This window comes from Opisthorchis viverrini (assembly GCF_000715545.1).
Source record: "Opisthorchis viverrini unplaced genomic scaffold opera_v5_249, whole genome shotgun sequence".
NCBI lineage: Eukaryota > Metazoa > Platyhelminthes > Trematoda > Opisthorchiida > Opisthorchiidae > Opisthorchis > Opisthorchis viverrini.
In genome coordinates, this window is record NW_008751907.1 from 400,783 (window position 1) to 426,922 (window position 26,140).

Genomic DNA, 26,140 nt, shown 5'->3' on the forward strand with positions numbered 1-26,140 from the left:
AGAGAGGATGGCTACTTAGTTTTTGTAAACAAGATGCATGTGAGAGTTTTGCTCCCGTGTCCAATAACCTGTAACTGTTCAGTTGGCATTTTCTAATAAACAACTCCTTCTTCCTTTCCCTAATAGAACTTTGTTTGTGATTTGGTATTTTCCAAAAACTTCCATTTTGTATGAGATGAAGACTTCGCGTACCCATGGTTTGCATCGGTATGTACTATTGTTTACTCCATTTAACTAAAGCTGAATATGTCAAAAACTGATTTTTCGCATGGACGAAACAAGCGTGATGTATTTGAACGCGCTAATGTCCTTCACTCTGCTCGACAAGACATCTGTAATACATTCAGTAGTCATATGAAGTGGGATAAGTTATGCTAAATGGCGACGTATGCGTGCATTCAAGACTGACTTGACATCTAGATTAAGTCAAATGCAGTCTAAAGTAGTTTAGTGATATAGAGGAGAAGCATATCAGCTATTCGTCTCCCAACATTTGGAGTTTATCAGCTAATTAGGCTAGTCCAAGTGCACCTTCGTATTTCCAGTGTGATGTTGCGCAAAACAACAGTAAGTACGTGCTCCAAAGTTCTTGGGTGTTAGTATCTCGAAGGGATTGCTGGGAGGAACTGCCCATTTCCAGAATATTACCTCAAGGAAACATAGCATTGCGTTCCCTGAATTCTCTTGGGATTTAGTTTTGTTTTACTGGTTTGAAGTGATTTAGATATCTAGCCACTATTCATCAGCAAATCATACCTTTCAATGGTTCAACTAAGTGATGCATATCTGGTTGTGTGGAAAATTTCATTCCTGCGCTGGAAAAGACTGTTGCCCTAACGTTCTGCTAGCCATTTGCTAGAGACTTCTGACAAAGTTTGTCAGTAATTGTTGTCAGTGGAAGAAACACGCCGGCTGATAAAATATTTTGATACCGCTGGAAGGTGGTTCTTGTAAGTGGACATCGGTCGATACTCCAGTCCATTTCGAAACATATATCTCCTTTGGTCAACTGATGCAACACAATGGCCGAAACATCAACTTTTCAGACCAAAGCTAAAAGGCATAACGAAACCTGACGTTTGCACCTTAACAGTCATCGTAACACTAGTGACTCGCGTGTGACAAAAAGACCTAGTAACTTGGCATGTGGAGCCTTACAGATTGTTACAAACGCCAGAAATCAACTTTCCTGAGGAACAGATACCTCTTAAGCGGTCACTGCTAGCAGATGGTATGACCGGATTACACTACTTTCGTGATCCTTTAGGCCAGGTTTTCAATTTATTATTTGTGAATGGAGATGAGCTCCAAAAAGGTGAAAAAGTTGTCCAAAAAGGCTTAGTGATTAGTTAGGTTACTGAATAATGGCCTGCTGAAATGTTTTTGTTGCTGATGTTTTGAATGCCTGGTTCAGAAACTCCGAGTGAGCCCAATCAGAGTGCTTTTAAATCTTTCTGCTAAATCTCTGGAAATCCAACAAGTTGGTGGCCATGATTCGTAATTGTTATTTTTAAACTGCATAGTTTAAAAAACAGATTTTACTAATCAGTGAATGGAAAACTAACACACTTCAGTGCTCATGGCGTGGAATATTTTTGCTCTACTTACAGTTTGAATCAGGAGTGCTCACGCGGTTTCCTAAGCTTTACCTGCTCAAGAAGACCTGTTAAATTCGTTGTCGCTCACACGTGAAAATGCTCTCATTAGGTTCTCGGATCCAATTCTGAAACTGGAGAAAGATAAATCACATTCCAAATCCAACAAGCTATCAACCTCAGTTCTTTGGGATTCGTTCGCTTACAGCATAAATCAACGTGAATTTTCGAGCGTCTCACTTTATCCGGAACATCTTTATGTATAGAAGTGCGGTAGTTGTCGTAAAGTCTTTGCACACATTTTGTTTGAATAACCATATGTGTTGTTTGAATCCTGAAGTGGATGTTGTTTAGATGGATCCCGAACTTACCAGTCTCCAACAGCTCTCTGGCACTTTGTTCCTGCAATCGTGCATTTTTTGAGGCATATAGCTGGTTTTGATTCATATGACTTGATGACGAAGCATTTTTAACTATTGGCAATAAAGCGCAAGCTAATCATACGCAGCAGACATCTGAACACGTAGGGGAAGGATTTCAACAGACAAATATGTTAAACAGCCGAATGTAAGAGCCACTAGCGGCCGATAGCCTACTTGAAAGAGTCTTGACCCTGTGCAGTTGTCGATTATCCGTGTACCGCGGTGTTCCAAACCTACAAGTTATTACAACGAACTAAATGCATTAATTTGACCCTGGAAAGAGCCAGCTTGGGATGAGTTGACCACAATGTCCTGCTATCAACGGATAGGTATTTGGCCATTCGGGAACATGCACCATAAACAAATCTGTCGAGATAGATCCGATCTGTCAGCCACTCAGTACAAAAGGGCTCTAGCACTAAAAAACGCAAGGCTCTTCAACACACCAGGAGTGACATATATAGAAGAATAGCCTTAATCCCAAGCGCTTAGTTCAATCCCCGAACTATGCATCAACTCACTAAATAGAAGGAAGATGAAGAACTACTGAGCAAAGAAAATCATCCTATGAACCGAATGCCCAGCGCAAGAGAGGAAAATTTCATCAAAGACGGAGGTGCGACCGGTCAATTAAACTCGAAATGACCAGACGAGGATGCAAACTTAGAACGGCTAAACGAACAAAAGTAATGAAACCGTTGAAAAGTACAAAGCACCCTATCGACCGACTGAGTTTGAGGAAGACGAAACACAGTCCACCGAAAATCAGACATTCATCTAGACAGATGTAAAACTCTCAAATAATGCAAGGACGAAAGCCCTTTGCCACTGAGTTGTGTATTACCAAACACTAACTAAGCAGTTACAAACTGTCGAACAGGAGAATGAACGTCTCACGTGCACATAGTTTTTAAATACTGGACATTCTTACACGTCTTTTTGAACCTTAATGAATATTCATTGACTATCAGCCCATCGTAAATGGACACTGCAAAGAAGTTGCACAACAGCATACTAGTCAAATACGAGTAATACTGACCACAAGGCCAAACAAACTGCGAATAGATTGAAGCGCTTGCATTGGATGAATACGCCAATTAGCTAGCCACATAAACGGGTAACCGATACTCTTTGGAATCTGTATAACCACGGGCAGGTAGGGAAGAATTACCCATTCAAGTAGCTCACGAATGGTGTGATGAAACTTTTACTAGATAATTGCCAAGCTTGACAACCACACCAATGGCAACGTGATCAGCCTCCGGCTAACAAAGCATACCGTAACACCCACCAACCTATATCTGGGTTTTAGCTGTTTTGGGAAACGAGCCAAACTGGTCCTCCGTGATATAGGACCTTGGTTTCCTGATTTTGGCCGTTTCCATAGGATAAAACTAGCTTCTGCTCGAAGTTTCATTGTGTCGAATAGGTTGCTACTGCAGATTACTTCAAACTAGGAGGATAAAGTGACGTTGAGTGACACTTTCGAGCCAGGTAGACATATCCTATCGTACGCACCTAACGGTCACACCGTTAGGTCGCTCCTCACAGGCAAGTTCCATAGCTGGGCTAGGTGGCTTGCAGTCATATGTGCACACACATATATGCACAAGCAAGCCCAACTATCATATTACTTTTTGGAAGTCAGTCGTACGTTCTCTCATCTTCTTCAAGTATGAGCTGAAGTATAAAGTAGTACAGAAAGTAGCTGTTCAGGAATCAACGTTCAAGAGACTCCATCGAAAAGCACACCCATCAATGATCGGTAATATCGGGACCATCCTTACATGGCTTTGATTGTGGTTTTTTGTTAAGAAACGATATTTATGAATGGATATTTGCCCGTCCAAATTGGCTTTGATGCGGTCAACCAACCGCTCATACAAGTTGGGCAGTTTGTCTGGATAAATTTGCGCATTGTCCTGAACGACGAGACAAGTCTTCAGCTTAAATGATGCCCGTTTTATTCCTTGCAAATGGTCATCAATCAAGTCCCTTGGGACGATCAGTTTTAGCATTTAGCATTTGTGAGCTGCATTCGAATGAAAGTCAGAGAGAACTGGAAACGAACATCTGCTAGTGTGCTAATTGTCAAATTAATCCAATGTTTGGGGATGGTAATAAAATTCTGGATGGAAAACCGACTCCCGACAAGACGTAGAGACTCGTTCTGTGGTTCTTTGAGCATTTGTCGTGGAGATGAATTTGACAGATACGTAGGTTCACGACACGCACTTTTTTGTCTTGCGTGCTCGAGATGTACTCAGTTAATTACTAGGCGTCCGACTCCTTTCGATCCATTTGTTATATGAAAAGAGTGATTGCATGTGTACGTTGAAAAGGAGATGGTTTCGACTGATTGGGGTGGTTTGTTGTCATGACAACCACTCCAGTGGATATAATACGATCAAGTTTATAAAAATTTCCATCTGGACAATGTACAGTTCACCAAACTGAGTTACATAAAGTACAGTGCGTGACTCACCATACTAACAAATTTTCATCTGGATTGAACATGTTTTAGAGTAGAGGAAATTGCTGTTGACTGGAAGAAGGATTGTATCGAAGATAAACTACCCTGGACAGTTTCTGTCGCGTGACGATACTTGAAAAGTCGCCTAATATGGTAACGTTTTCAAATTTGCCCCGCGTAAAGCGGATTAGTCTGTCTCCAAACCTCTTCAAAATCCCGATATGATACTGCTGGTATACTGTACTTAATCAGTATAAACTATTGACTACATTTTCTGCTCTTTAAGATGAATGTAAGTCCATTGTTCTGGAATCGCGAATTTGGAAACACACTACTGTCTACATTCTTGGTTAGATATATGTTTTCCAAATCATCTGTCTTTATGGGCGACTACTCTGAGGATGACCAAGCAAACGGCTCATTATTAAGGGGGAAGGTCAATTAACATTAAATTGCTTTTATGGCCGAAGATGGTTAGGAACAACCTAACCGTTTCAACTGACAAGATTTAACAAACACAGTGACCATCGACGACCTTGGAAGCGTCTTATGTATATTTCTGTAGGTCATACAATATCGTAATTGGGAGGTTAGTCTGGAGTCCAGCTGAGTTCGCATTAACAACAGCTTATTCGCAAACAGGCCCATTTTGGTTAGGAACAACCTAACCGTTTCAACTGACAAGATTTAACAAACACAGTGACCATCGACGACCTTGGAAGCGTCTTATGTATATTTCTGTAGGTCATACTTCAAACGAGACCCAGAGACAGTGATAAATAGAAGAAATGGGCAGAAGAGAAGTTTCTAAACTGTTGTTCTTCGGCTTGGATTCATTGTTCATGAGGTACTACCTGGAAGTCTCCCAATCCCCCTGAACAATTATCTCGCCTCTTGCCCCTGTGGTAGGTCATATTTACCAGAACTAACTGGTCTGCCGTAAGAAGAACACTGGGAAAGGTGTGACTAGACACTACGTGCATAGAAATAGTTGACGGTGTGTGTGTGTGTGCAATTTTCGCAATATTTTGCATATCTAACTTTGTAAGCGGTCAGTTTGTGGCTCCATTCAGTGTTCGGCCGAAGACCAGCAGACCAGTGGATACAACGGAAGACTAAGTGCGGGGAACGGGGAATTCTATGTACGGATGTTTATTGTTGCTAACATTTATTCCAGGGGTCACGGCAGGTGAATGGAGTAGATGGCCCCCGTGTTTTTAATCGATGACGCTTTTGGAAAATGATAAACACTCGGCAGTTTGATACCTTGTTACTGGGTACGTTCGACCAACTAGGCCGGTGGAGACTGTGGCAAAAACATATAATAAATGGTGGTTTATTACGAATTAATAGGCTTATGAAATAGTGAACGAACTGAACTCCAGTACAATACATGTATTGTTCTTGGGGAAGTGCCCATCAGAAAATGTCAGTATGGTGCTAAGGCAACACCAAATAAACAGCAGTGAATACTTCCTGGGAATGGAGAGCGTTTGACGAAAACATAACCCTTGGGTCGGAAAATTGTAGAACTTACGTCCTTCCAGGAATTTAGCTCCACAAAACAAGAAGGTATCGTGGCGGCTTGGGTTCTGAGTAAAAATCCACCTCAATTTCATGACGTTATTCAATATTCCATGGCTGTGGGACGATGTTTTATTATAGCTCCGCAGGGAGCTAGACGCCCGGACTTGTTAATTTTATGCAGGTGCAAGGCTGATAGTACGTTTTTCAATTATTTTGGTGCCACATGCTAGTGTTTCTCAAAGCCTAAAAGAATTATGTGCAAAGGTTGGATGAATGGAACAGACGTGTGATCCAGCTTGCAGCTAACCACAAAGCTTTCCTTGAATTTTTGGCAAAATATTAATAAAAATGATGCAGTGACTTTGGTGAAAAACTTGAGCCATTAGCATGATAACCGTATCAGACAATCATTTTGATTAATTCATTTGGTACGCGTATGATCAATTTTACTTCTAGTGTCTATATTCAAGTTCGCAGTGGCCAAATTTACTTTAGAACTCCGAAACTGTCTTGTCTAAATCCGGATAGCCGTTAGACGGAATCCCCCACCAAAATCGCTTTACAGCCGTATTTTGACGTTCCTACGGTAAAGAAGCTACCCTGCACGTAGCTGGACAGGAAATCGAGCCACTTGCCTAGCTTTAACTCTGATTGGCCGAAAGTGTGGACTCAACAGCCAATCGTGGTCCAGTATGCGCCGAATGCCGGTTGCGTCCAGAAAGCATCCGAGATTCCACATTGCTGTCGCTTCGCACATTATATCCGACGCGTTGTACTCGTTTTCGGCCTGGTTTTGGGCGGTTAATATGCGCTGTGCACCTTTCGAGGTTCTTTTGGTCCACACTCCAGTCAGTCATCTGTCAAATTAGAGATATCAGAACTCACTTTGAATGTTGTCACACAATATTAGCATTGAGGCATTAACAATAAGGGAAGAACCACTGAATAAATCACAACGTACTGTGAACTATCGGGTTAACTATTAGAGCGAATATTCGAGAGTCTTGACGTTTCCTTTTTCATCTTGTAAGCATGATAGTATAAACTAACGATCTACGACTTGAGGAGCAGGGGTTAACATGATCAATTGAACTACCCATTCATAAACAAATAGGCTCAATAATCCAACGCTAAAGCCAGCCGAAAGCACGTGACAAGATCTTCTGTCATACACTTGGAAGGCATTGGTTGACCAGTATCGTTTCAATAAGGGTTGACAGTTTCGAACCGAGATTTTGTCTTGAAACAAACCGGTGGTACGTGGCTTGAATATGCACCACGGTCTATGAGATTGGTTCTTGAGCTTAAACCAAACGATCTGGTCACCCTGGCATTGATCAGGTTACATGCAAAAGGGAACCAGCATTTATATGTCCGACGTTGCAACAGTCGTTTTCACATAACTCTGCATAACGTGAACAATTTTAATCTGCTGGCATTAAGGCACATCTGTATACACTACTTATGTTTGATGACAGAACCTTGTCCGAACAATAAGAACAGACCATCCCAAAATTTGATTCACTCAGCTATCCGCATTTCGACCGACAAAGGAGATTCTTATTGGAACTTTGGTTAGTTGCGCAACATCCAGGTGAAAACAACGCCCTTGGGAAAGTAAGATTTTTTGGTCATCATCTAGGGCCCAAGCAGAACAGATATGAAGGAGCTTGGTTTCCTTAGAATCCTCAGAGTACACGTTGGAACTGATCAAGGTGAAGATATGTTGTTACAACCATAAGTAAACAAATCAACAAGACATTGAAGAAACGTCTATGTGGGTCATGTTTGAAAATAAAAACGCCGCGCTCCTCCCAAAGTCTTGCTACTAAAGGATACAAACACAAACTGACCAAGGGGGTGTGAGTAGATTTGGCGGCATTTCGGAGCACATCTCGGGAAAGTATTTCCAAAGCGTCTTGGAGCTTATAGACATCTCAACACGATTGTTAAATATCTGACTTCAGAGGATCACCCCAAGTCGTCCGTGGAATAACCAGTTTAACAACTAAAACCCGGGTACTCCAAAGTTAATTGTTTTTGAACGTCAGACGGACAAAGGTTGGGAGCTTATTATCCCAAATGTCTATCACGCTATCGCCAGATTACTAATAAAGGAGATTAAACATCTTGCGTAATAGCTGCTTTCCCACCATAACTCTACTGCTGTTTTTTGGTCGCATGATTCTGGTCTGACTACCGCCTCAACCCGGTATCAGGATAGAGCACCATAAGAAAACCAACGATTGCTTCCTTTTCCTCGTACAAGTATTGCCCAAATCTACTGATCCGACGCGTTGTTCACAGCACAGTGGCCCCGAAATTACTGAACCCTTTGCAATGAAGCACTTTTAATCTTAAGTATGTCCAAAGTGGTAGGGAAGATCGCGCAGTATGAACCTACATCACTTCGTCCCAGCCACTGACCGGCTCAGTTACACGCCACTATTTAAATTTCCACGCTAATTCAGTTTGCTTTACCAAAACCTTGAACGCAGAAGTGTAGTTCACAGATGAAATCACGCATTCGTTCGCCTCGTTTTTGGAGCTTCGCCTACGGCTCTAAGGAGTTCAAGGCGTATGAAATGCAAGTGAAGTTTTGCAACATACAAACTGTTTACATCAGTTAAAAGGCTTTATGCAGCGAGACCCTCAAGGGTTTGTGGATAGAGGAGATGTGTCACCTTTTGTTGGCAGGTGTACGCAGACATTGCCGGCACACGAATCGCGTTTTTTTAAATTCCTGTTCAAAGATTAAAACAACAAATCCGAATTTTCTCAAAGATCCCCACTTTTTTTAAAAAGATTCTATTCGAAAGGAAAGTGGATGCTGACTTTGTACAGTTTACTGGAAGGTTGAAACTATGTGTGAAAAAAAATACTGCGCGATTGAGCTGGACATTTTTGAGGTTGCATTGTGGACAACACCTTCGAGGATGTTTATGACTCTGAGTATTAATCTACTAAACGATGTTCCGTTAGCTTCCGGTAAGATAAATAAGATAAATAAGCAAGGCCGAAAAAGCGTACTGTTTCCAACACCGACATTTTTAGCCCTCGTTCACAGAGTGGTGTCTCATCATTTGTAGTGTTGCACATTCCGTGAGAACTTGAACCCAACTGAGGATTCGCCGTTGACTTTATCCTTTCATCTAGACAAAAACCAATGCATCTGTCCTGCAATGTGATTCAGAAAATCGCAAGTTGTCACAGACACCCTATTAGGTTTATAGAATTTGCAGTGAATTGAACGGACTGCATGTGGAATTTTCTGCATTCTTCGCATCCCCATCTATCTACAGATATGCGCACTACCCTGCTCATATGTCAAGACCGTTTGGCGTTGAATCTTGTCGGTCAACTGTTGCTGCTGTCTAGGACGGTATTTCAACATGACTGCTTACGTAACACTCAAATGACGGACTATTTCGGTCTTTGCTGATAAACTCCCACAAAAATTTCCTCTGAATTGGATGTGTGGCATTAAGCTTATCATCAAGACTAATGAGATGCGGGTTCCGCCTGCTCCGTATCTAGCTGTCCTTGAGCTTTTGGTGAAAGTTTTACCACGTGATAACTTTTTAACAGAGCGGGTTTTTGAGGAACTCCAGTTTTCACGCAAATCCTTTCAAACCACGTTAGGTGCTGTGACTAACCTAGGGATTTGCTCTCCTTTATCTAGGGATAAAGCTAATTTTGCTGTTTTTGATGAGATCTTTTTCATTTTTCTTCCAGTTTCATCATTGTTGATGCATAAGAAACAGTATCGGAGCTTTAAGATTATGGTGGAGCTTGTTCCCCATGGTCAGCTTTACGGTTTTCATCTTCACCTTGGAAATGACGTAAACAGGGTGTAGTTTACTCACCATTTGAGGGAAGAAGTTGGACAAACAATCTATTCTGACGAAGTTTAGCTGGCAACCACAATTATGTTTATAAATAAATACTGATATCTATGAGTGACGAAATACGAGTCTAATCGTGTTATTCAGCAGAAATTGGTTGTAGATAGAACACTGAAACACTGGTGAAAAACTGACACTATACAACGACCCTCTTAGATGAACGCTTATTATTCTTGTTAAATATCTAAATGACATCGCTGATTGTTCTACAATGTAACCAACTTTCGGACGTTCATTTGCTCAAGTATGACTTAAGAAGTTCTCTTCTCAGTTGAAATTAACTCAAATTCTGAAAATTTGTTTGGTCACACAATGCATTTTCCTTCCATCCATCTGCTTTTGTCGCTTCGAGGGGTTCCCAAAACTGAGCCCCAATCATGGGATCTGATTGAGAAGAGTTGAAAAACTAGAACACTTACTGGACTGCTTCGCTAGGTTCACATTATTTACCATGGCCATGGGTCGTTTTGTCTGTTCCTACTGCCTTGTTTAAGTACACTTCAACTGCTCTGCGTTTCTTTCCACAATACATCGTTCATTTGTTGTTCCACTCGAACAGCTCACGTTTTGACACGACCTGACTATCTCGCACCTTCATTGAATAACATGTCTCCCTCACATCAGCTGCGCATCTGAATTCCCAAGGCTTTTCAGCCTTGTCCCTTAGTCACAAAATCTAACGTTCCGACCATAGGGTCCGTTAGAAATGCAAGTGCACATTAGTCCCAACTATAGGAATCCATCATTCCAGAATTTACCTGATCCTTACGCCCCACAAGCATTAAGATCATCGAAAGTTAAATTCTGTGCGAATTATCCATTGCATAGTTTTGCGAACTGGAACCGATGTTTCTCTCTTCGGCTCAGATCCCCCATCGATGGAAATCAGTTTAAATGGAGCAAATAATTCTAGCGCACCGTTCGGTACGTACTTCAAAAGCGCTAAGTGTGAAAGCGCTGCTATAAGACAGAATAGGATCAAACCCATCAAATCAAATCATCAGGTTTGCAAACGAGCCATTCGATGTGGTAGATAAATTTGTTTGCCTGAGCAACTGCGCTAGTTCTAGTAGACTGGCTATGGAAGACATTTCTTCTCGAATGTAGAAGGCTAGGACAGTTGTTACTAAACTTCAATATGTACAGCGCCAACCTCAGTTTGCCTACCGAGGGTGTATTATACATTCATGCAGTGCAGACCATAATTCTCTGTGGATCAGAAAAGTGGTGTCATAAAAGCATTGACTGGGTTTGGTGGAAACATGGGATTAACAATTCTGAGATACATCAGATGGTTTTAAGAAATAAAAACTCTACAAATATGAGTTATTTATCCATATTTCTTAGGTTATGTTAGTTAGGACATGTTCACCGCATGCCAGAGTGTCGTCCGCCTTGCCCTCACTGAGTAGAAGTGGGCGAGAGTTTGACACTGTATGGCCTCACAACTAACTGTGAAAACACAAAACCAGTAATTTCGGTCACGCTGACAATTATCGACCCCTTGGATGAAGACTCCAGAGCTCAACTCACCAGCGGTTGGTGACACTAACAGACATAGCGCATTAGCGCAATCAGTAGCGCTTCTTTAGCACAAACATCGTCATTCTATGCGTGTTTGCTCAGTTTTCAAAACTAACCGGTCATGTCGACGCCCATAATCCTTGGCTATATCTTCCAAGTTCCTCAATTTTCCTGTGATCCAAGATGTGACAGCTGTAACTAACGTACCTTTTCAACATGTCTTTTAGCTGACGAACTGAGGGACATTCTGATCGTCAGGCAACGTACATTCATTGAGACGACATCCAACTACAACTGTCTAACACGTCATTTGACCCAAACCCATCGCAGATCGATTCCAGGGTCCACTGCCTAATCGGTCCAGGTCCCAGCACGAAGCAGGCAGCTACAAGGTTTGAAGTTCCTTGATGCATGTCCACTGCGCTCACGAAAACCGAAGGGCCGTGTTGACACTGCCTGGATTCTACAAATAAGTAACGTTGATTTACAACTACCAAATCATGTCAACTGTATTCTGCTATGTACTTACTGCTGTTAGGCACGTTTTATGGTGGAAGGGATTGTTAGAAATGAATTCACTCCGTAACCTTACCGCTTCCACATGTAGTTATTGGATAGATGCGAACTGAGCAAAGAAACTTTCACGCACAGACTGTGGCGATACATGTGTGTTATTTTATTTTCACAGTCAAAAGGGTAAGGAAGCCTGACGTTCAGAAAACAACGCGGCGATACCGGTAGACGCACAGAAACATAGCCGATAACGAGCTGCTTCCTTCTGGTCATCGGTTAGTTGTTAACCAATTCAAAATGCACACATCAACCAACCAAATGAGCTTGTTGGTTTAGTGAATAGTTTTTCGGATGATATTCAGTCAAATACGGCTAAATCGACGGCTGTCAGTCGTGAATACAGGCCCATTATGCCACAACATATATGAACAATCATTAGCAAGTTCCTTTTAAGATAGGATCTGCTAACATAAGTTTCGAATATTTGCACAAACGTTCAATTTACTCAAGATGAACTGACTCACGGAATATGATCGAGTTCGCGGGAGGAACTCAGTGATTTGAACAGGATTTAATGAGAAATTGTGAAATCTCGAAGATAAATATAGAGTTCGTGTTAGGAAAACAGGAACGTAGACACAGTCTTTGCTGTCTGGGGGAGTCCTTTTGTTAGCCCTCGTGAATACGAATGTCCCAGAGAAATTTTAATCATCACTCGCTTCATGCAAACTGTTTGCCTCACAGACCGTAACTTAACTGAAACCCAGGAGATACTATGATGGTAAACACTATAGGCATGCGAAAACCAGTGTATGCATTTCGGTAAAGAGTAAGGTTCCATCATATATGACACACAAAGAAACTTTCTATTTCGTTCCCCCATAGGAAAGCCAAACTCACCAAACGAGTCCTAGTGAAAGGAAGAAGGCCTTCCCTGCGGATTCATTTATCCGGAAATGCCAACTGACCGGTTACAGAACATTGAACAGGGCAGCAAAACTCTAATCTGCATCTTAGTTACAAAAACTGGACACAGATCTTCTCCCGAACGAGTCTTCCTAGATATTCATTGCCACCATTCATTCGTCGGTCAAATCCAAGCAAATGTTACAAAGTGGCCCCACGAATTCCGCAACAGAATTCCCTTTTTCAATCGGCGCAAAGCGAAATTCTACGAACAACACATACTACTTGCGTCTCCGTAATCAGTAGTATCACCGTTACACTAGTAGACAGAGTACAAATCGTCAGTAATGGGCGCCAGGAAGAGTACAAATCGCCAGTAATGGGCGCCAGGAAGAATAGTTGGGTTTAAATTACTTTAACTGCTTTTGCTTGAACCAGGTAGTTGGCCTCGGATGTGCTTTTTAATCATTCTCTCACAATAGTCTGAAGCTATCCAGTTTGATTTCGAATACGATGTCAGTCAAGAAGATTAGGTTGACATAATTGAAACTGAAAAGACTGGACAGATATCACCAGAACTCGTCACAGTAATCTTCCCACTCGCTAAAATGCGAGTTACATTTTACGATAAATCCAGAATACTCCAGTAAATACCTTCAACAGCTCAGCAGAATTCTGCCTCGACTTCTTCATAAGCCAACTGCTTTCTGTGAGGTTCTTTCTACTGAGTCAAGGCGCCTACTAAAAGAATCATTCCTATTCTTAAGATATCCCGCCAGATATCATCAGTCGAATGGAGTGGGAATAAGGCGTCGCCCTTTAGTTGTTTGCACCATCGGCCAACGATGGATTCATTTGACATCTGCCTTAATTATGTGTGTCAGGATTCCTGGTGCATTTTAGGCTTGTTAGTGTAGCTCTACACTGGAGGGTTTTAATCACTTTAGCGCAGTCGTCTTATTTGTTTACTCTCTCTCCATTTTTCAGAGCTGCACAGGCCTCAATAACATCGGTTTTAAACACGAGTGTGGATTCATAATGCACACTGGTTGGTATACTCAGAATGATGCAACATGGACAAGTTATTATTTTGTAAGCAATCTGATTACTGGAGGGGGTGATATGTTAGACAAAACAATTCTTTTGAAGTAAATTGGGTCACTGAGCATATTCACCCTCTTCACCCACAAACCGTTTATAGATGGTAAACTCATAGTCTCCGCCAAATGTACGTTCTGATTGTTGACCCATAGAAGGTCAAAATTCTCATATCTGGCAACAAGCAGTCCATCCACGTGCCATTACTTGTAATATGTATCTTTTGTTCAGTCGAGTGCATTTTGAGTTAAACTCGCATCCTTCTCCCACTGAGTTCACTTGCTGCGGCAATGAAGCATCGGTGTTGAACACTGATGCCATGCTGTCGATGATGATGATAATGAGTTCACTTGCCCCATCATCCGCCTTGTGATCAAATTATCCGGGCAGTGGCCCAATTTCCCCATTCGTTAACGGCTTAGTGACCATCGTAATGTCTTTCTTAGACTCATGTTCGACTAGTGAGTCTCCGTTAGCATATCTAGGTGTGTTCAAACTAAGATAGTAGCAAATTTAGATAGAAGCAGCAGACCCTGTGGCTGGGTATCCGGACTGATCGCCCGCATTCCCATCTGGCTACCATCCCTGATCGTTCGCCTGCTCAGAGATTAAACCGCTGACTTACCGATTCATCCATTCGCAGTTTATACTGAATGAAGTTTTTCATTACTAGTTTATAGCAAACAAACTAGTAATCTTGTAACTGTTTCAAAAACTATCCATCTGTAGGTTTGGACAAGCTTGAACAAGCTGTTAGTGCCCGACAAACCTATGCTTGCTCACTAGTCCAAATTTCTGGGAACCACTGACTTGCGTCTAGTGTATGATTTGCTGCGTGCAAGCCGAAAGTGCGTTGCACACAGTCCGTAGACGCTCACCTGATCCGCAAACTCATCTAGGACTCCAAGCAATCCTTGTAAGACGCCAACAAGTGCGTTTCTTATAAGCTTTAGAAGTTACCCAGGATCTCAAAACCAAATCTCGCCCGTGAAACTGCAAATATACTTGAAAGTGGAAAAGAATCCAATTTCAGATGTTTGGTACGCATGTTCCATAGTTATATCAAGTCCCAGGCCAACATGGCATAAGATCTGTAACAATCAGATAAATTCGAAATCAGGAGCGAACATCAAGTATTTTGATGATACAGATATTCTAAATCTTTCGTACAACCGTCTACCTGATTCCCCGTGTTTTGACTTCAAAATCTGTTCTGTACAATAATAGCACAGTGCGAAATTGCTTCCAACACATTCAGACTGATTTCAGCCGGAATGTAATGTCACGGTATCCAATGCTGCGATCAAAACCTCAATAAAGTAGCATTCTTCAAAGTCCCGCCAACAAAAACATGGCAACATACAGCATTAACTATTAAAAGAAGTTGAGCGGCTAAAAAATGATAACGTTTGCAAGAGAATTTGAGGTAGCTCGTGATTGACAAAGTCCGTCAAAATCCAAACGAATTTCGGAGGCAGACAATCAATTCTGTATGGGCCTTCTCGTAATTGGTCTCATTTTATACAGATTATACTAAGAGATTTGGCTATCATTCATTCCATTCTTTGGTTTACGAATTATCGCGTGCTTTCATTTATCTCCGAACCTCTTCCGGAAGGAAATTACTTCCACTTACAAGGAAAGGTCGGATGCAAGTACATTGAATAATGGATTGCGCTCAAATACAAGGATAACTGTTACTGACGATGTCCAACATCCAATGTGGAAGGGTTTCTCCGTTACTGACCTTGGACCCCGTGACATATTCCGCTGTTGTGTATTCAGAGCGTGCGCTCGAGTTTCTTCGCTGACTACCTGGGATAAGAAAACACGAACGACGTGACATATTCCGCTGTTGTGTATTCAGAAGCGTGCGCTGAGTTTCTTCGCTGACTACCTGGGATAAGAAAACACGAACGACAAAGACATATGGTGTTTTCTGTCCATATACTTAAATGGGAGGTAACCAGATACATGTAATATTTTGTCGGTCATGACGAAGATAGTGCACGGTTTTTGGGTGTGCTTGTTGGAGTAGAAATTGTTTCGTAGAACTGCGTGCTACTTATTGTGGCGAAGCCACCAACCACAGATGAAGCCATTTTTATCAGTAGTATTGGCAGTAAAAAGGAGTGATCGTCTGAAGACGAGTATTTCACCGCGGTTTCCAGCCACTACTAACCTTCTATAGTTTGTATTCTCCGTGCAGCTCTAAACATCGCTTACAATATCAACTCGATGTTTTCGCAAGTTCATCTGAATTCTCTAACACTGGGTTCTTCCCCTGAGGGTTTCCCATAATAGCTGATCCAGCATCAGAACCGAAATAATGACTTTTGCTTCATGAGAACTGTTGGTTTAAAGATTTGGGAAAGAGAGCGCTCCATGTCTTAGCAGCGAAATACAAGCCACACCATAAAACTGGACCCTGGAACACCATCAGAACTGGGAATGGGTTTGTATTCGTCGGGGACCATGGAAATGTTTCTCACTTGGTCCCACTTAAGATACGTGTCCCTGTAAACAAATGACTAAATTATTCCGTCTTTCTTCACTAAATACATTTACCACCCAATTATGAACTTCGGTACATTTCTCCAGGCTCAAAATTGATTACGAAATTCGGATTCGAGCACAAACCCTTGAGCAGAACTGAAATTGTCTCAAAACAAAGTTTACAGAGCTTGTGCCAAGGCGCAACGCAAATCAGCTGACACACGCCACCATTCCCATCATTACATTAAAAACATCGGGAACAGCTTGAACAGTTAGTCATTCTTTTGCTTCCCAGAACCATCAAACAATAAGTCAGAAAGTTCTTTTAGGATGAGAAACAATAGTGGACGGTTTTTGGGTGTGTTTGTTAGAGTAGAAATTGTTTCGTAGAACTGCGTGCTACTTATTGTGGCGAAGCCACCAACCACAGATGAAGCCATTTTTATCAGTAGTATTGGCAGTAAAAAGGAGTGATCGTCTGAAGACGAGTATTTCACCGCGGTTTCCAGCCACTACTAACCTTCTATAGTTTGTATTCTCCGTGCAGCTCTAAACATCGCTTACAATATCAACTCGATGTTTTCGCAAGTTCATCTGAATTCTCTAACACTGGGTTCTTCCCTTGATGCTTTCCCATAATAGCTAATCCAGCATCAGAACCGAAATAATGATTTTGCTTCATGAGAACTGTTGGTTTAAAGATTTGGGAAAGAGAGCGCCCCATGTCTTAGCAGCGAAATACAAGCCACACCATAAAACTGCACCCTGGAACACCATCAGAACTGGGAATGGGTTTGTATTCGTCGGGGACCATGGAAACCTTTCTCACTTGGGCTCACTTAAGATACGTGTCCCTGTAAATAAATGGCTAAATTATTCCGTTTTTCTTTACTAAATAGATTTATCACCCATTTATAAACTTCGGTACATTTCCCCAGGCTCAAAATTGATTACGAAATTCGGATTCGAGCACAAATCCTTGAGCAGAACTGAAACTGTCTTAAAACAAAGTTTACAGAGCTTGTGCCAAGGCGCAACGCAAATCAGCTGACACACGCCACCATTCCCATCATTACATTAAAAACATCGGGAACAGCTTGAACAGTTAGTCATTCTTTTGCTTCCCAGAACCATCAAACAATAAGTCAGAAAGTTCTTTTAGGATGAGAAACACCATCTAGAAATATGTTCAAATATGTTTCATAGTGTAAATCAGCATTCCGTTTTTTTGTTGACAGACCAGCAGATCATACTGGTTCATGGAGAGGAGTCCATAACAGGCCCTACAAAAATCCCACCGTTAAAACACGAGTCTACTAATTTCGAGAAACGAAATGGTTGACCATACACCTTTTCCGGTGTAGAACATAGATAACTATCACAATGATTTCACCCTCCAACCTTACTTCTCTATTCCAAACATTGCAGGGATTTGGGAATACCCCAGTGGGATTTGGCACACTGACGGACTCTGTAGAGTTCAACCAGTTGGAAGTAACGGCGATCTGAACTTAACCGATAAAGGACCATTGCTTTTAAAGGAAATAGGTCCCCAAAGGTTACTTAATGAACACTGAGTAAGCTAACGTTAAATTGGCATCATTCCCCAGCTCTTTTAGCCAGGAAGACTGACCAAATGATTGAACTCTTCGTTTCGTCATTCGTCTCCAGAAAATACCATGCAATAAAATCCTGATGGTGAAATCTTCTGAATGTTTTGATGCACGTCATGGTTGTCCATTCAGTTATAGACAACTCCGTGAATAATTTCATGCGTCAAAGAAGCTGCAGACTTTGTGCGAAATGTCGGTAACCACTGGGAGGCATAAGTCCAGCGCTGCCAACCAGAGACTAACTGTAATCACTTCGGTCTGCACGTGCGTGACTTATTGGACCTTATATTACTCATTCAAAATCTCCTTATAATCAGCGACCTGAATTCAGTTGGCTCACTTGCAGTCACATTTGAAGATGTTGGTCCAACCTTATTGTAAAACAGCATTGTGTTCTTTGGTGGCACTGGTTTTTTCTCCACCATGTTAGACACAACGCCTTAAATTGCAGCGCTCCAAGAAACACATCATACGACGAAGTTAAAATTTCAGCCAGAATTTTTTGCCCGGAGCACAAATTAACTGGCCGCCACTAGAAGTGGTACCATGGTGCGTGTGTGTGTCATCTTCGAAATGATCTGTTGTATGTACGAGTGTTGTACACGAGTGTCTGGTTTGTCATGGCAGTATTCCAGAATCGACATCTCCAACATTAAACAGTATTATCTAATTGTTCTCTTCTATGCATGAAAGCTGTTTCCGTGTGCCGAAATCAAAAGAGAACTGCATGTTATTAGCCACCAGAGCTACCGAAATAATCGGATATATAGTAAGGACAAAACTGTTAAAGCAGTAGTATTTCTTAGGATGACGAAGAGGCCCCAGTGTGCTCCCGTGTGAGGATTGATGTTTGTGAATCTGTGATGCAAGTTTTCTTTGTGCGAACAAAGACTCTAAACACGAGTCAACCAATATCATCAGACGCCCAGTTGAGAAAGCTGCTGGTACTAATGCTTGAAATGAGCTTCGATACCTATGTGAGTGACTATGGAACACAGTAGAAACAGTTGGAAGAAAGCACAAAAACATCAGGTTACTATGCGAACCAGTTAATAAATTCATGAGTTAACTTATACAATCCGACAGTAAACAGTCATTAAGGCATAGACAGCTCCAGACGATTTTTCCCACGTACGACAACGACCATTCTAACGGTATCATTAAAAAAATGATATAAAATAATGAAAACAAAAAGCTGTTCTCATCACAGAGCCTTTCAAAGGGAAACTAAATGGCCAATGGAGCAAATACTCTTAAGCGTTTCGCAGTGACTTTGGCAGTATTTAAAATAATACCAAAAATGATAAGAAAATCCAACTTAGATTAACTAAAATCCTTGGTTACCTCTTGGTGGACATACTGTATTGAACACACTTATCATAGCAGATATGTCGTCAGCAGTAGTTATCTAAAGGGACTTCTGAGGACCAAAACCCATTTGGAAATTATTGGTCTGAAACTTCCGCCCGGTGGAACCACTCACCAAATTCAACCAAGAACAGTCATTCATAGTCGTAAGCAGTCAAAATAACATCAATATACTTCACTTTCCCAAAAACACAGGTGACTCCAGGATACAAACCCAAATTGTGCAGAAAAAAACTTGAAACTGTGGCTGGCCCTGCCCTTCCTTGGCTTAGGATGGCCCCGGATCACGTTCAAAGCCTTGATGCTTTAATCCCACCAGATATTGATTTTCATGAGGCTATCCCGTTTTGATGCTTCTTCTTGCTCTCATGCTCGGTTTACGACCATTAACCGGATGCTTCTCTACATAAGAACCAAGCACAGATGAACAGTGTGTCTGAGCTTGTCACGTTCTTCGTAGGTCAGGTGCTCGAGCGCCGTATCGCACCAATTTCGCCAAAGCTCGCTGTAATATTTAGAATCCGAAAAGTAGCCCCGTGACCTGTACAACGAGTCAAGATTAAAAATGGGGTCTTGTTACCCCATGCTACCTGGGAAATCGGAATATCGGCAAGCCCGCTGACCTGTCTCAGTCACTTACCCATTATAAATCCTAACACGCTAATCGTCTGCAGACCATGTACTTTAAGTACCCTTGTGAACTCCATTGTTCACCTCAGAAAACCGAAATCCAACGGCTTCAGAATTGCTGAGTTTGCGTTGTGGTTAGGAGATGCCCTAATCTCTCATGAGCACAAGTTTCATCCTAATAACGGGCACGAAAAGGGACAACGTTCGACCAGCAAAACGTTTCTTAAAATAAACAGGAAAATCGACAAACATGGAGAACTACTAATCAACAAGAGCGACAGCTAAGGCAATCACATGATCACCGCCTGAATCATCCGAAAAACCGGGCGTTTCAAATCTTATTACAGTTCGTCCTAACAAGTCAGTGAAAATAGCGGTGTGTTTGCACAAATTTGATTGCAGAAACAATTGGCTCAATTAACAAGAGCGTCAACGCTTGGTATGGTTAAACATATCTAGATCATTCCAAGGCAAGCCAGATAATCGGATGCACCGTGATTTATATGACCACCGAAAATGTGTGTGATCACTGTTGGATACCAACAATAAAACTGCCACTGACGACCGATGATAAGGTAACGACCACTGTTGCCCGTTTTCTGAAGGATCTGAGTCCAGAGGACAAAAAATCCAGGAATTTACCGTGAGAACTATGCGGGAAATGGCTAGTGGCATTCAGGTCGATTTTGAGGCTGGGGGTCCAGTGGCATGGAGAAGGCTCAATCTAGACATATGTGGATATACTTCAAAAGTTCCTGGAGGAAACACCAGCTAAAGGCAATCTCTAATCACAGCGCGATAGAAATGAGAAGCGCTTAGCTACCGCTTAGTGATTATTAACGATGAAATAGGGCAATGTTACAAAGCACAGGTATACCTGCTGCTGCTGCAACGATCGGGCACCCTCCTGTTGCTGGAGTGAAGTATGCCTCCGATTCGGATAAGCTACTGAATCTCGTACGTCCGAAGAGAGCTGGGGGCTGCATGAGAGCCGAAATTACAGAAGATGCCTGCGAAATGCTTGGTCTTCCCGTCGCCCAACATGGTCCCACACAGACCAACTTTCTAATGGTTAAAAAACGTCTGAAAGTAGTGGTTGTTGTCCAGTTGTGCGCCATGACTTAGGTCAGCTGAGCTGAAAACAAAGCAAAGATACTTATGGTACATACCAAAACACCACTGTTCCAACATGTTCAATAATCGATCCAAACAATCCAGATATAATATATGTAATAGTTTTCCCCGGGTAATCTGATGCAAGACATTAGTAACCCGTTTCTCGTCACTAACCGTGACTACCTAGTTGGCACATGTTGGCGGAACGCTGACATTCAACGGTTAACTTACCCTACTGGTGAGCCGAATGCGCGGAAGGAAAATTTTACTACATCAAGAACGATTAGGTCGTAGCCGCCCTGGGCAACCGACATTAACGTGGTCTGGAAACATCCCAAAGACACCCTGTCAGAGCAAATGCGAATGCATCTGTTTGATGCTCCCACGCTTTTGTTCAACGTAGAACTTAGGAGGTTCTTGCTTTGAAATCGAGAACGGAAATAGCACACGTTAGCCAGGGAAGATTATGACTAGCATGGAAGAATCTTCAACAGTTACATCCGACTGAGAATCCGAGTGAAAGTAAAGCTTTCAAAAATGAAAGGTCAACAGATACCATACCCAAACCTTTAGGCGAATCAGGACGAACTCAATGATAACGTTGCTCGAAATTGAAAATGGAGGGGCAAATTCGACTGAAGAAAAGCTCTTCTCTTTGCAGTGCAAGATTCCTCCACATACACTACGCGATAGGATCCGATAACTTCCCTGTCTAAATTGACTGTTTGTCTGTTTCAACTACTTCCCACTATAACATTGGATGTCAAGGTTGATTAACAAGCCTTGAACCACAGGCAAGTCGATGAGCTTGTCTGAGATGGACCTTTTTCGTCCGCCTCCAAGGTATGCTATCTTCGTGTTTTGTGATTATTGTCAAAGTCCCGAAAAGTTTCGTCTTTGGTCCTTTCCTCATCTTGTTCTGTCTCAATAGCTTAATACACAAAGTGTGCATATTGGGTTGACCCTAACCGCGTGTAGTTACTGACTGGGGAAGCTATCGATCCGAATGATATAACGTCCGTATCAGAAAGTTATTTCCTACGCTTCATCCGGTGATAGCGCAAGCGGACACAAATTTTCAGGGAGTAAGCTGAGACATTACAATGCCGTCAGCGTACAGAAGCGTTGCTAACACTTGGAATTCCTTAGCCAGCTATGTAACGGAAGATAATTTGGACTATGCGTTTAAAATCAAAGTAGACCAACGGATGTTGGTTAGTACTGACCAGTCGAAGCACTCGCCAGGGTATGTGGTGTGCGTCTCAGACGGAAGTTCTCTGCATATCTCCAAACGAGTGCCGGTTGGTTAAAAAACACAACTGTATTGTTTAACACGTTATGGATTTACCTTTGAGAAATAGGCGAAGTTATATCCGCCTGTCGCATGAATAGCGTGATTAAAATACACACCGTCCTCACCGCCCGGATTCACTACCCACGGTGACCCACTGGGAACTCGTAGACTTGACCTAGAATAGTCTGTCGGGCTAACACTACGAGTGTACTGTGCACTACTCTACTTTTGACTTGACACTGCCTTGAGGAAGCGATTCAAAATGATAGACGATTCGTCTGCGTGTTTCACGAGAATATCCCCAAGTCTGTTGATTGAGTTCCCTGTCAAGTTTGTCTTCATCCTGTCCGAGTGCATTTTATTCATCCTGTGGATCAACTGCTCTTTGCCGAAACGCTGAGCGCTCAGACTACTAGTCGGGAAGCTTCATCTTGCCGAGTGCATTTTATTCATCCTGTTGATCAACTGCTCTTTGCCGAAACGCTGAGCGCTCAGACTACTAGTCGGGAAGTCGCCTGGATGGAACTGCTCGGAGTTTCGTGCGATGCGTAATGCTGATGCCTCACAATAAGGCTGAGACAGTTGCGCAGTGCTTCTCTGTTTTCCAGCATAGTTTGACTTCAATTACAGAAAACCTTACCAGTTTATTTTCCCCAACTTTCGCTTTCTGATGTCCCAGGCGAGTCACCACATCTGGTATTCTGGCCGCGATACCGTGCAGTAGCTTTCTAAACGAATCAGCCTTCAAAGCCTCATTCGACTCTTAAAGAGAAAAATGGAAAATCTGTCCACCTCCTGACCAAACTGAAGATGCGCGTTTTTAAGGGATCCATTAATCATCGCCGTCAAACATCTACTTCCAGCTATCATTTTCACACCAAATGCTATTCAGAGTATTCAAAGGTGAGCTAAAAATACACGCAAAAGCTATTAGGTTCTTTGTACTACGGGTAATGTTGGCCATAAAACTGTCGGTATACTTGAAACAAGCCACTAAGTTCACTTCTTACTTGAATAAGTGTGAAGGTATTCCTCTGCTTGTTTGGGTACATGTCAGAGTGCAATGTGACCTCTTCCGACCGGGAATATATATGACCTTCAATCTGGATTGTCGACAATTTTCAGTCCCCGTTTTGATTGTCAGTTGTAGTCCCTTGGAATTTGGACAGCCGAACAAGTACTGGTTGTTAAGTTTTCCAGTGATTTTTTCGTCACGCACTACTAGTCAAACAAGCGCCTGTGGTGAGTGACATCACAAGTTATCAAAAATGTCAATGTCAAAAATCCGTTCCACTTACCTATTCCCTTGAACTGCATAATGAATGAGATACTGCACAACGTGTTGCTCATCATTTGTTGATCCCGACCAGTTTTCTCTCCTCACTTTCTCGCGGAGGTGTCGTGAACCTCAATATTACTGGTAAAATCACACCCTCATTAGACTTGTGAAAGCTGTCATTTGCTAGCTATCCGGCGAACTTTCGGATGAATACTCTTCCAAGTTTATATCCCCGTCCTACTGTCTTCTCCTCGTAATTCTTCTCAAGAAGTTCACTCTCAAGGTTTTTTTATTTGTGGCTGCACGAAGTGGTCGACCGACCAACTAGAAACGATATTCAAAGTGGTCACTTTATCTAGTCAGCAAAGCTCTATCCGATCAAACACTTGTGCCCCATGTATCCTTCTGATATCCACCTTGATTATGTTTTTTTTCCAAACACTTGGCCCCATGTATCCTTCTGATATCCACCTTGATTATGTTTTTTTTCGGTATCTAATAACGTTCCATCGCTGTCCAGTAATGGGTACTAAACTTGTGCTTCCAAGCCACCACAAAACGAAAGGCCTGTTTACTCAACTCTACGTATATCCTTGATGACTGGGCTTTTGCGTCCCCTTCCTCATCTACGTAGTCTCTCATCTAATCTTACAACCAGTAGTGCACGGAGAAAAGTTAATCTTCTCATATCTTGGGTGGCTATGACAAACAAATTTGCGGTAGCGACCTTGGCCAAGCCTTGAACGAAGTCCTCAGATGGAAAAATTGCATCAACTAACAAAACAAACGTCTCAAAATAGATGTTTGAAACTGCAATAGTTTCTGACACTATAAAAAAAACCTCAAAGTACATGGTTTTTTCGACTTGGATGCAGTGGATTTATTTACTTCGGCTTCCGTTGAATTTTAAATAATTTAGAGAAACATGTTTCCGACAGTCCACGACCGGTTTCGTCCTTCTTGGGACTCATCAAGTAGACTCAGTCCCCGAGTTTCCGTCCACCTTATGAGTAGTGTACTACGTCTATATATGTATCGCGATATCTCGGATATCGTAACAACTGAAACAGAGGCGGCCTGTTGAAGCACATTCAGTTGCCTGGAGACATCACAAACAAGAGATTCAGCTGGGTTCCAGGTGAGTCTCTCGAAAAACCAAACTTGTTTGCAAATGAGTGTATTCTGTTCCCGGTTTTAGTGTTTGTGCCTGGTGTCGTGCCAGCTAAAGCACGAAGCGACCTTGCGCAGCACTGCCCGTTTAAGAGAATCTCACAAACGAAATATTTGGATAGATTAAACCGAGTTTCTAACGAAAATCAGATCAGTTTAAAAATTGGACTAAGTGGTAGATTCGTCCAATTTGGGGTTGAAATGAACCATAGATTTGACGGGAAATCGGGGATTTTGATCCCAAAAACTCAAAAGCCTGTCGTGGGCTGGCAACTTTATTCGTGATATGTGGATTTCCAGGTGTTACCTTTATAATGGATATTGATCTGCTTAGACTACCAGCATTGTCAGACCAACATTGATGACGGGATTGCAACATTTACACAAATTTGCCTGTTGGACCGTTCCTTTTACTCTCAAGATAGTGGTATACGTTTGTATCCGTGGGTCAAGCTTTGTCAACATAGAAGAGAAGGACTACTCTTCCGTAGATGAAATAACTGTGAGACCGAATGACTGCATGACGGTCACGATAACATGGAACACCAGTAGCCTTCAAGTATATTCAACTAGGGTGGATTTGATAAAGGCTTTTACTAATGCATAAATACCATTAATGTGGCACCAAATGAGTGACAAATTTACGGGCCAAATGAGCGAGTTTCTGGTTCCTCTGGATGACTCTGCAGGAGGAAATCCCAGAAAGGCTCCTGTTATAATCCAAATCATTCTGCAGTCATGTTGCTGTGCAAAAACCACATTGGAGTTTCTTCTCTACGGTGATTTTTTTTATTTGTGGCTGCACGAAGTGGTCGACCGACCAACTAGAAACGATATTCAAAGTGGTCACTTTATCTAGTCAGCAAAGCTCTATCCGATCAAACACTTGTGCCCCATGTATCCTTCTGATATCCACCTTGATTATGTTTTTTTTTCGGTATCTAATAACGTTCCATCGCTGTCCAGTAATGCGTACTAAACTTGTGCTTCCAAGCCACCACAAAACGAAAGGCCTGTTTACTCAACTCTACGTATATCCTTGATGACTGGGCTTTTGCGTCCCCTTCCTCATCTACGTAGTCTCTCATCTAATCTTACAACCAGTAGTGCACGGAGAAAAGTTAATCTTCTCATATCTTGGGTGGCTATGACAAACAAATTTGCGGTAGCGGCCTTGGCCAAGCCGTGAAGGTTTAAACGAAGTCCTCAGA

At 42.1% G+C, this 26,140-nt stretch overlaps 1 protein-coding gene across 1 annotated transcript; it reads left to right on the plus strand.

Moving 5' to 3' along the window:
* Positions 1 to 20,925: 20,925 nt before the first annotated feature.
* On the plus strand, positions 20,926 to 21,195 carry T265_09013 (hypothetical protein; the record flags this gene model as incomplete). The annotated part of the gene is made up of 1 exon (XM_009174974.1): positions 20,926 to 21,195. One exon carries the CDS (start codon positions 20,926 to 20,928, stop codon positions 21,193 to 21,195), a length of 270 nt encoding a protein of 89 aa, XP_009173238.1.
* Positions 21,196 to 26,140: the final 4,945 nt, after the last annotated feature.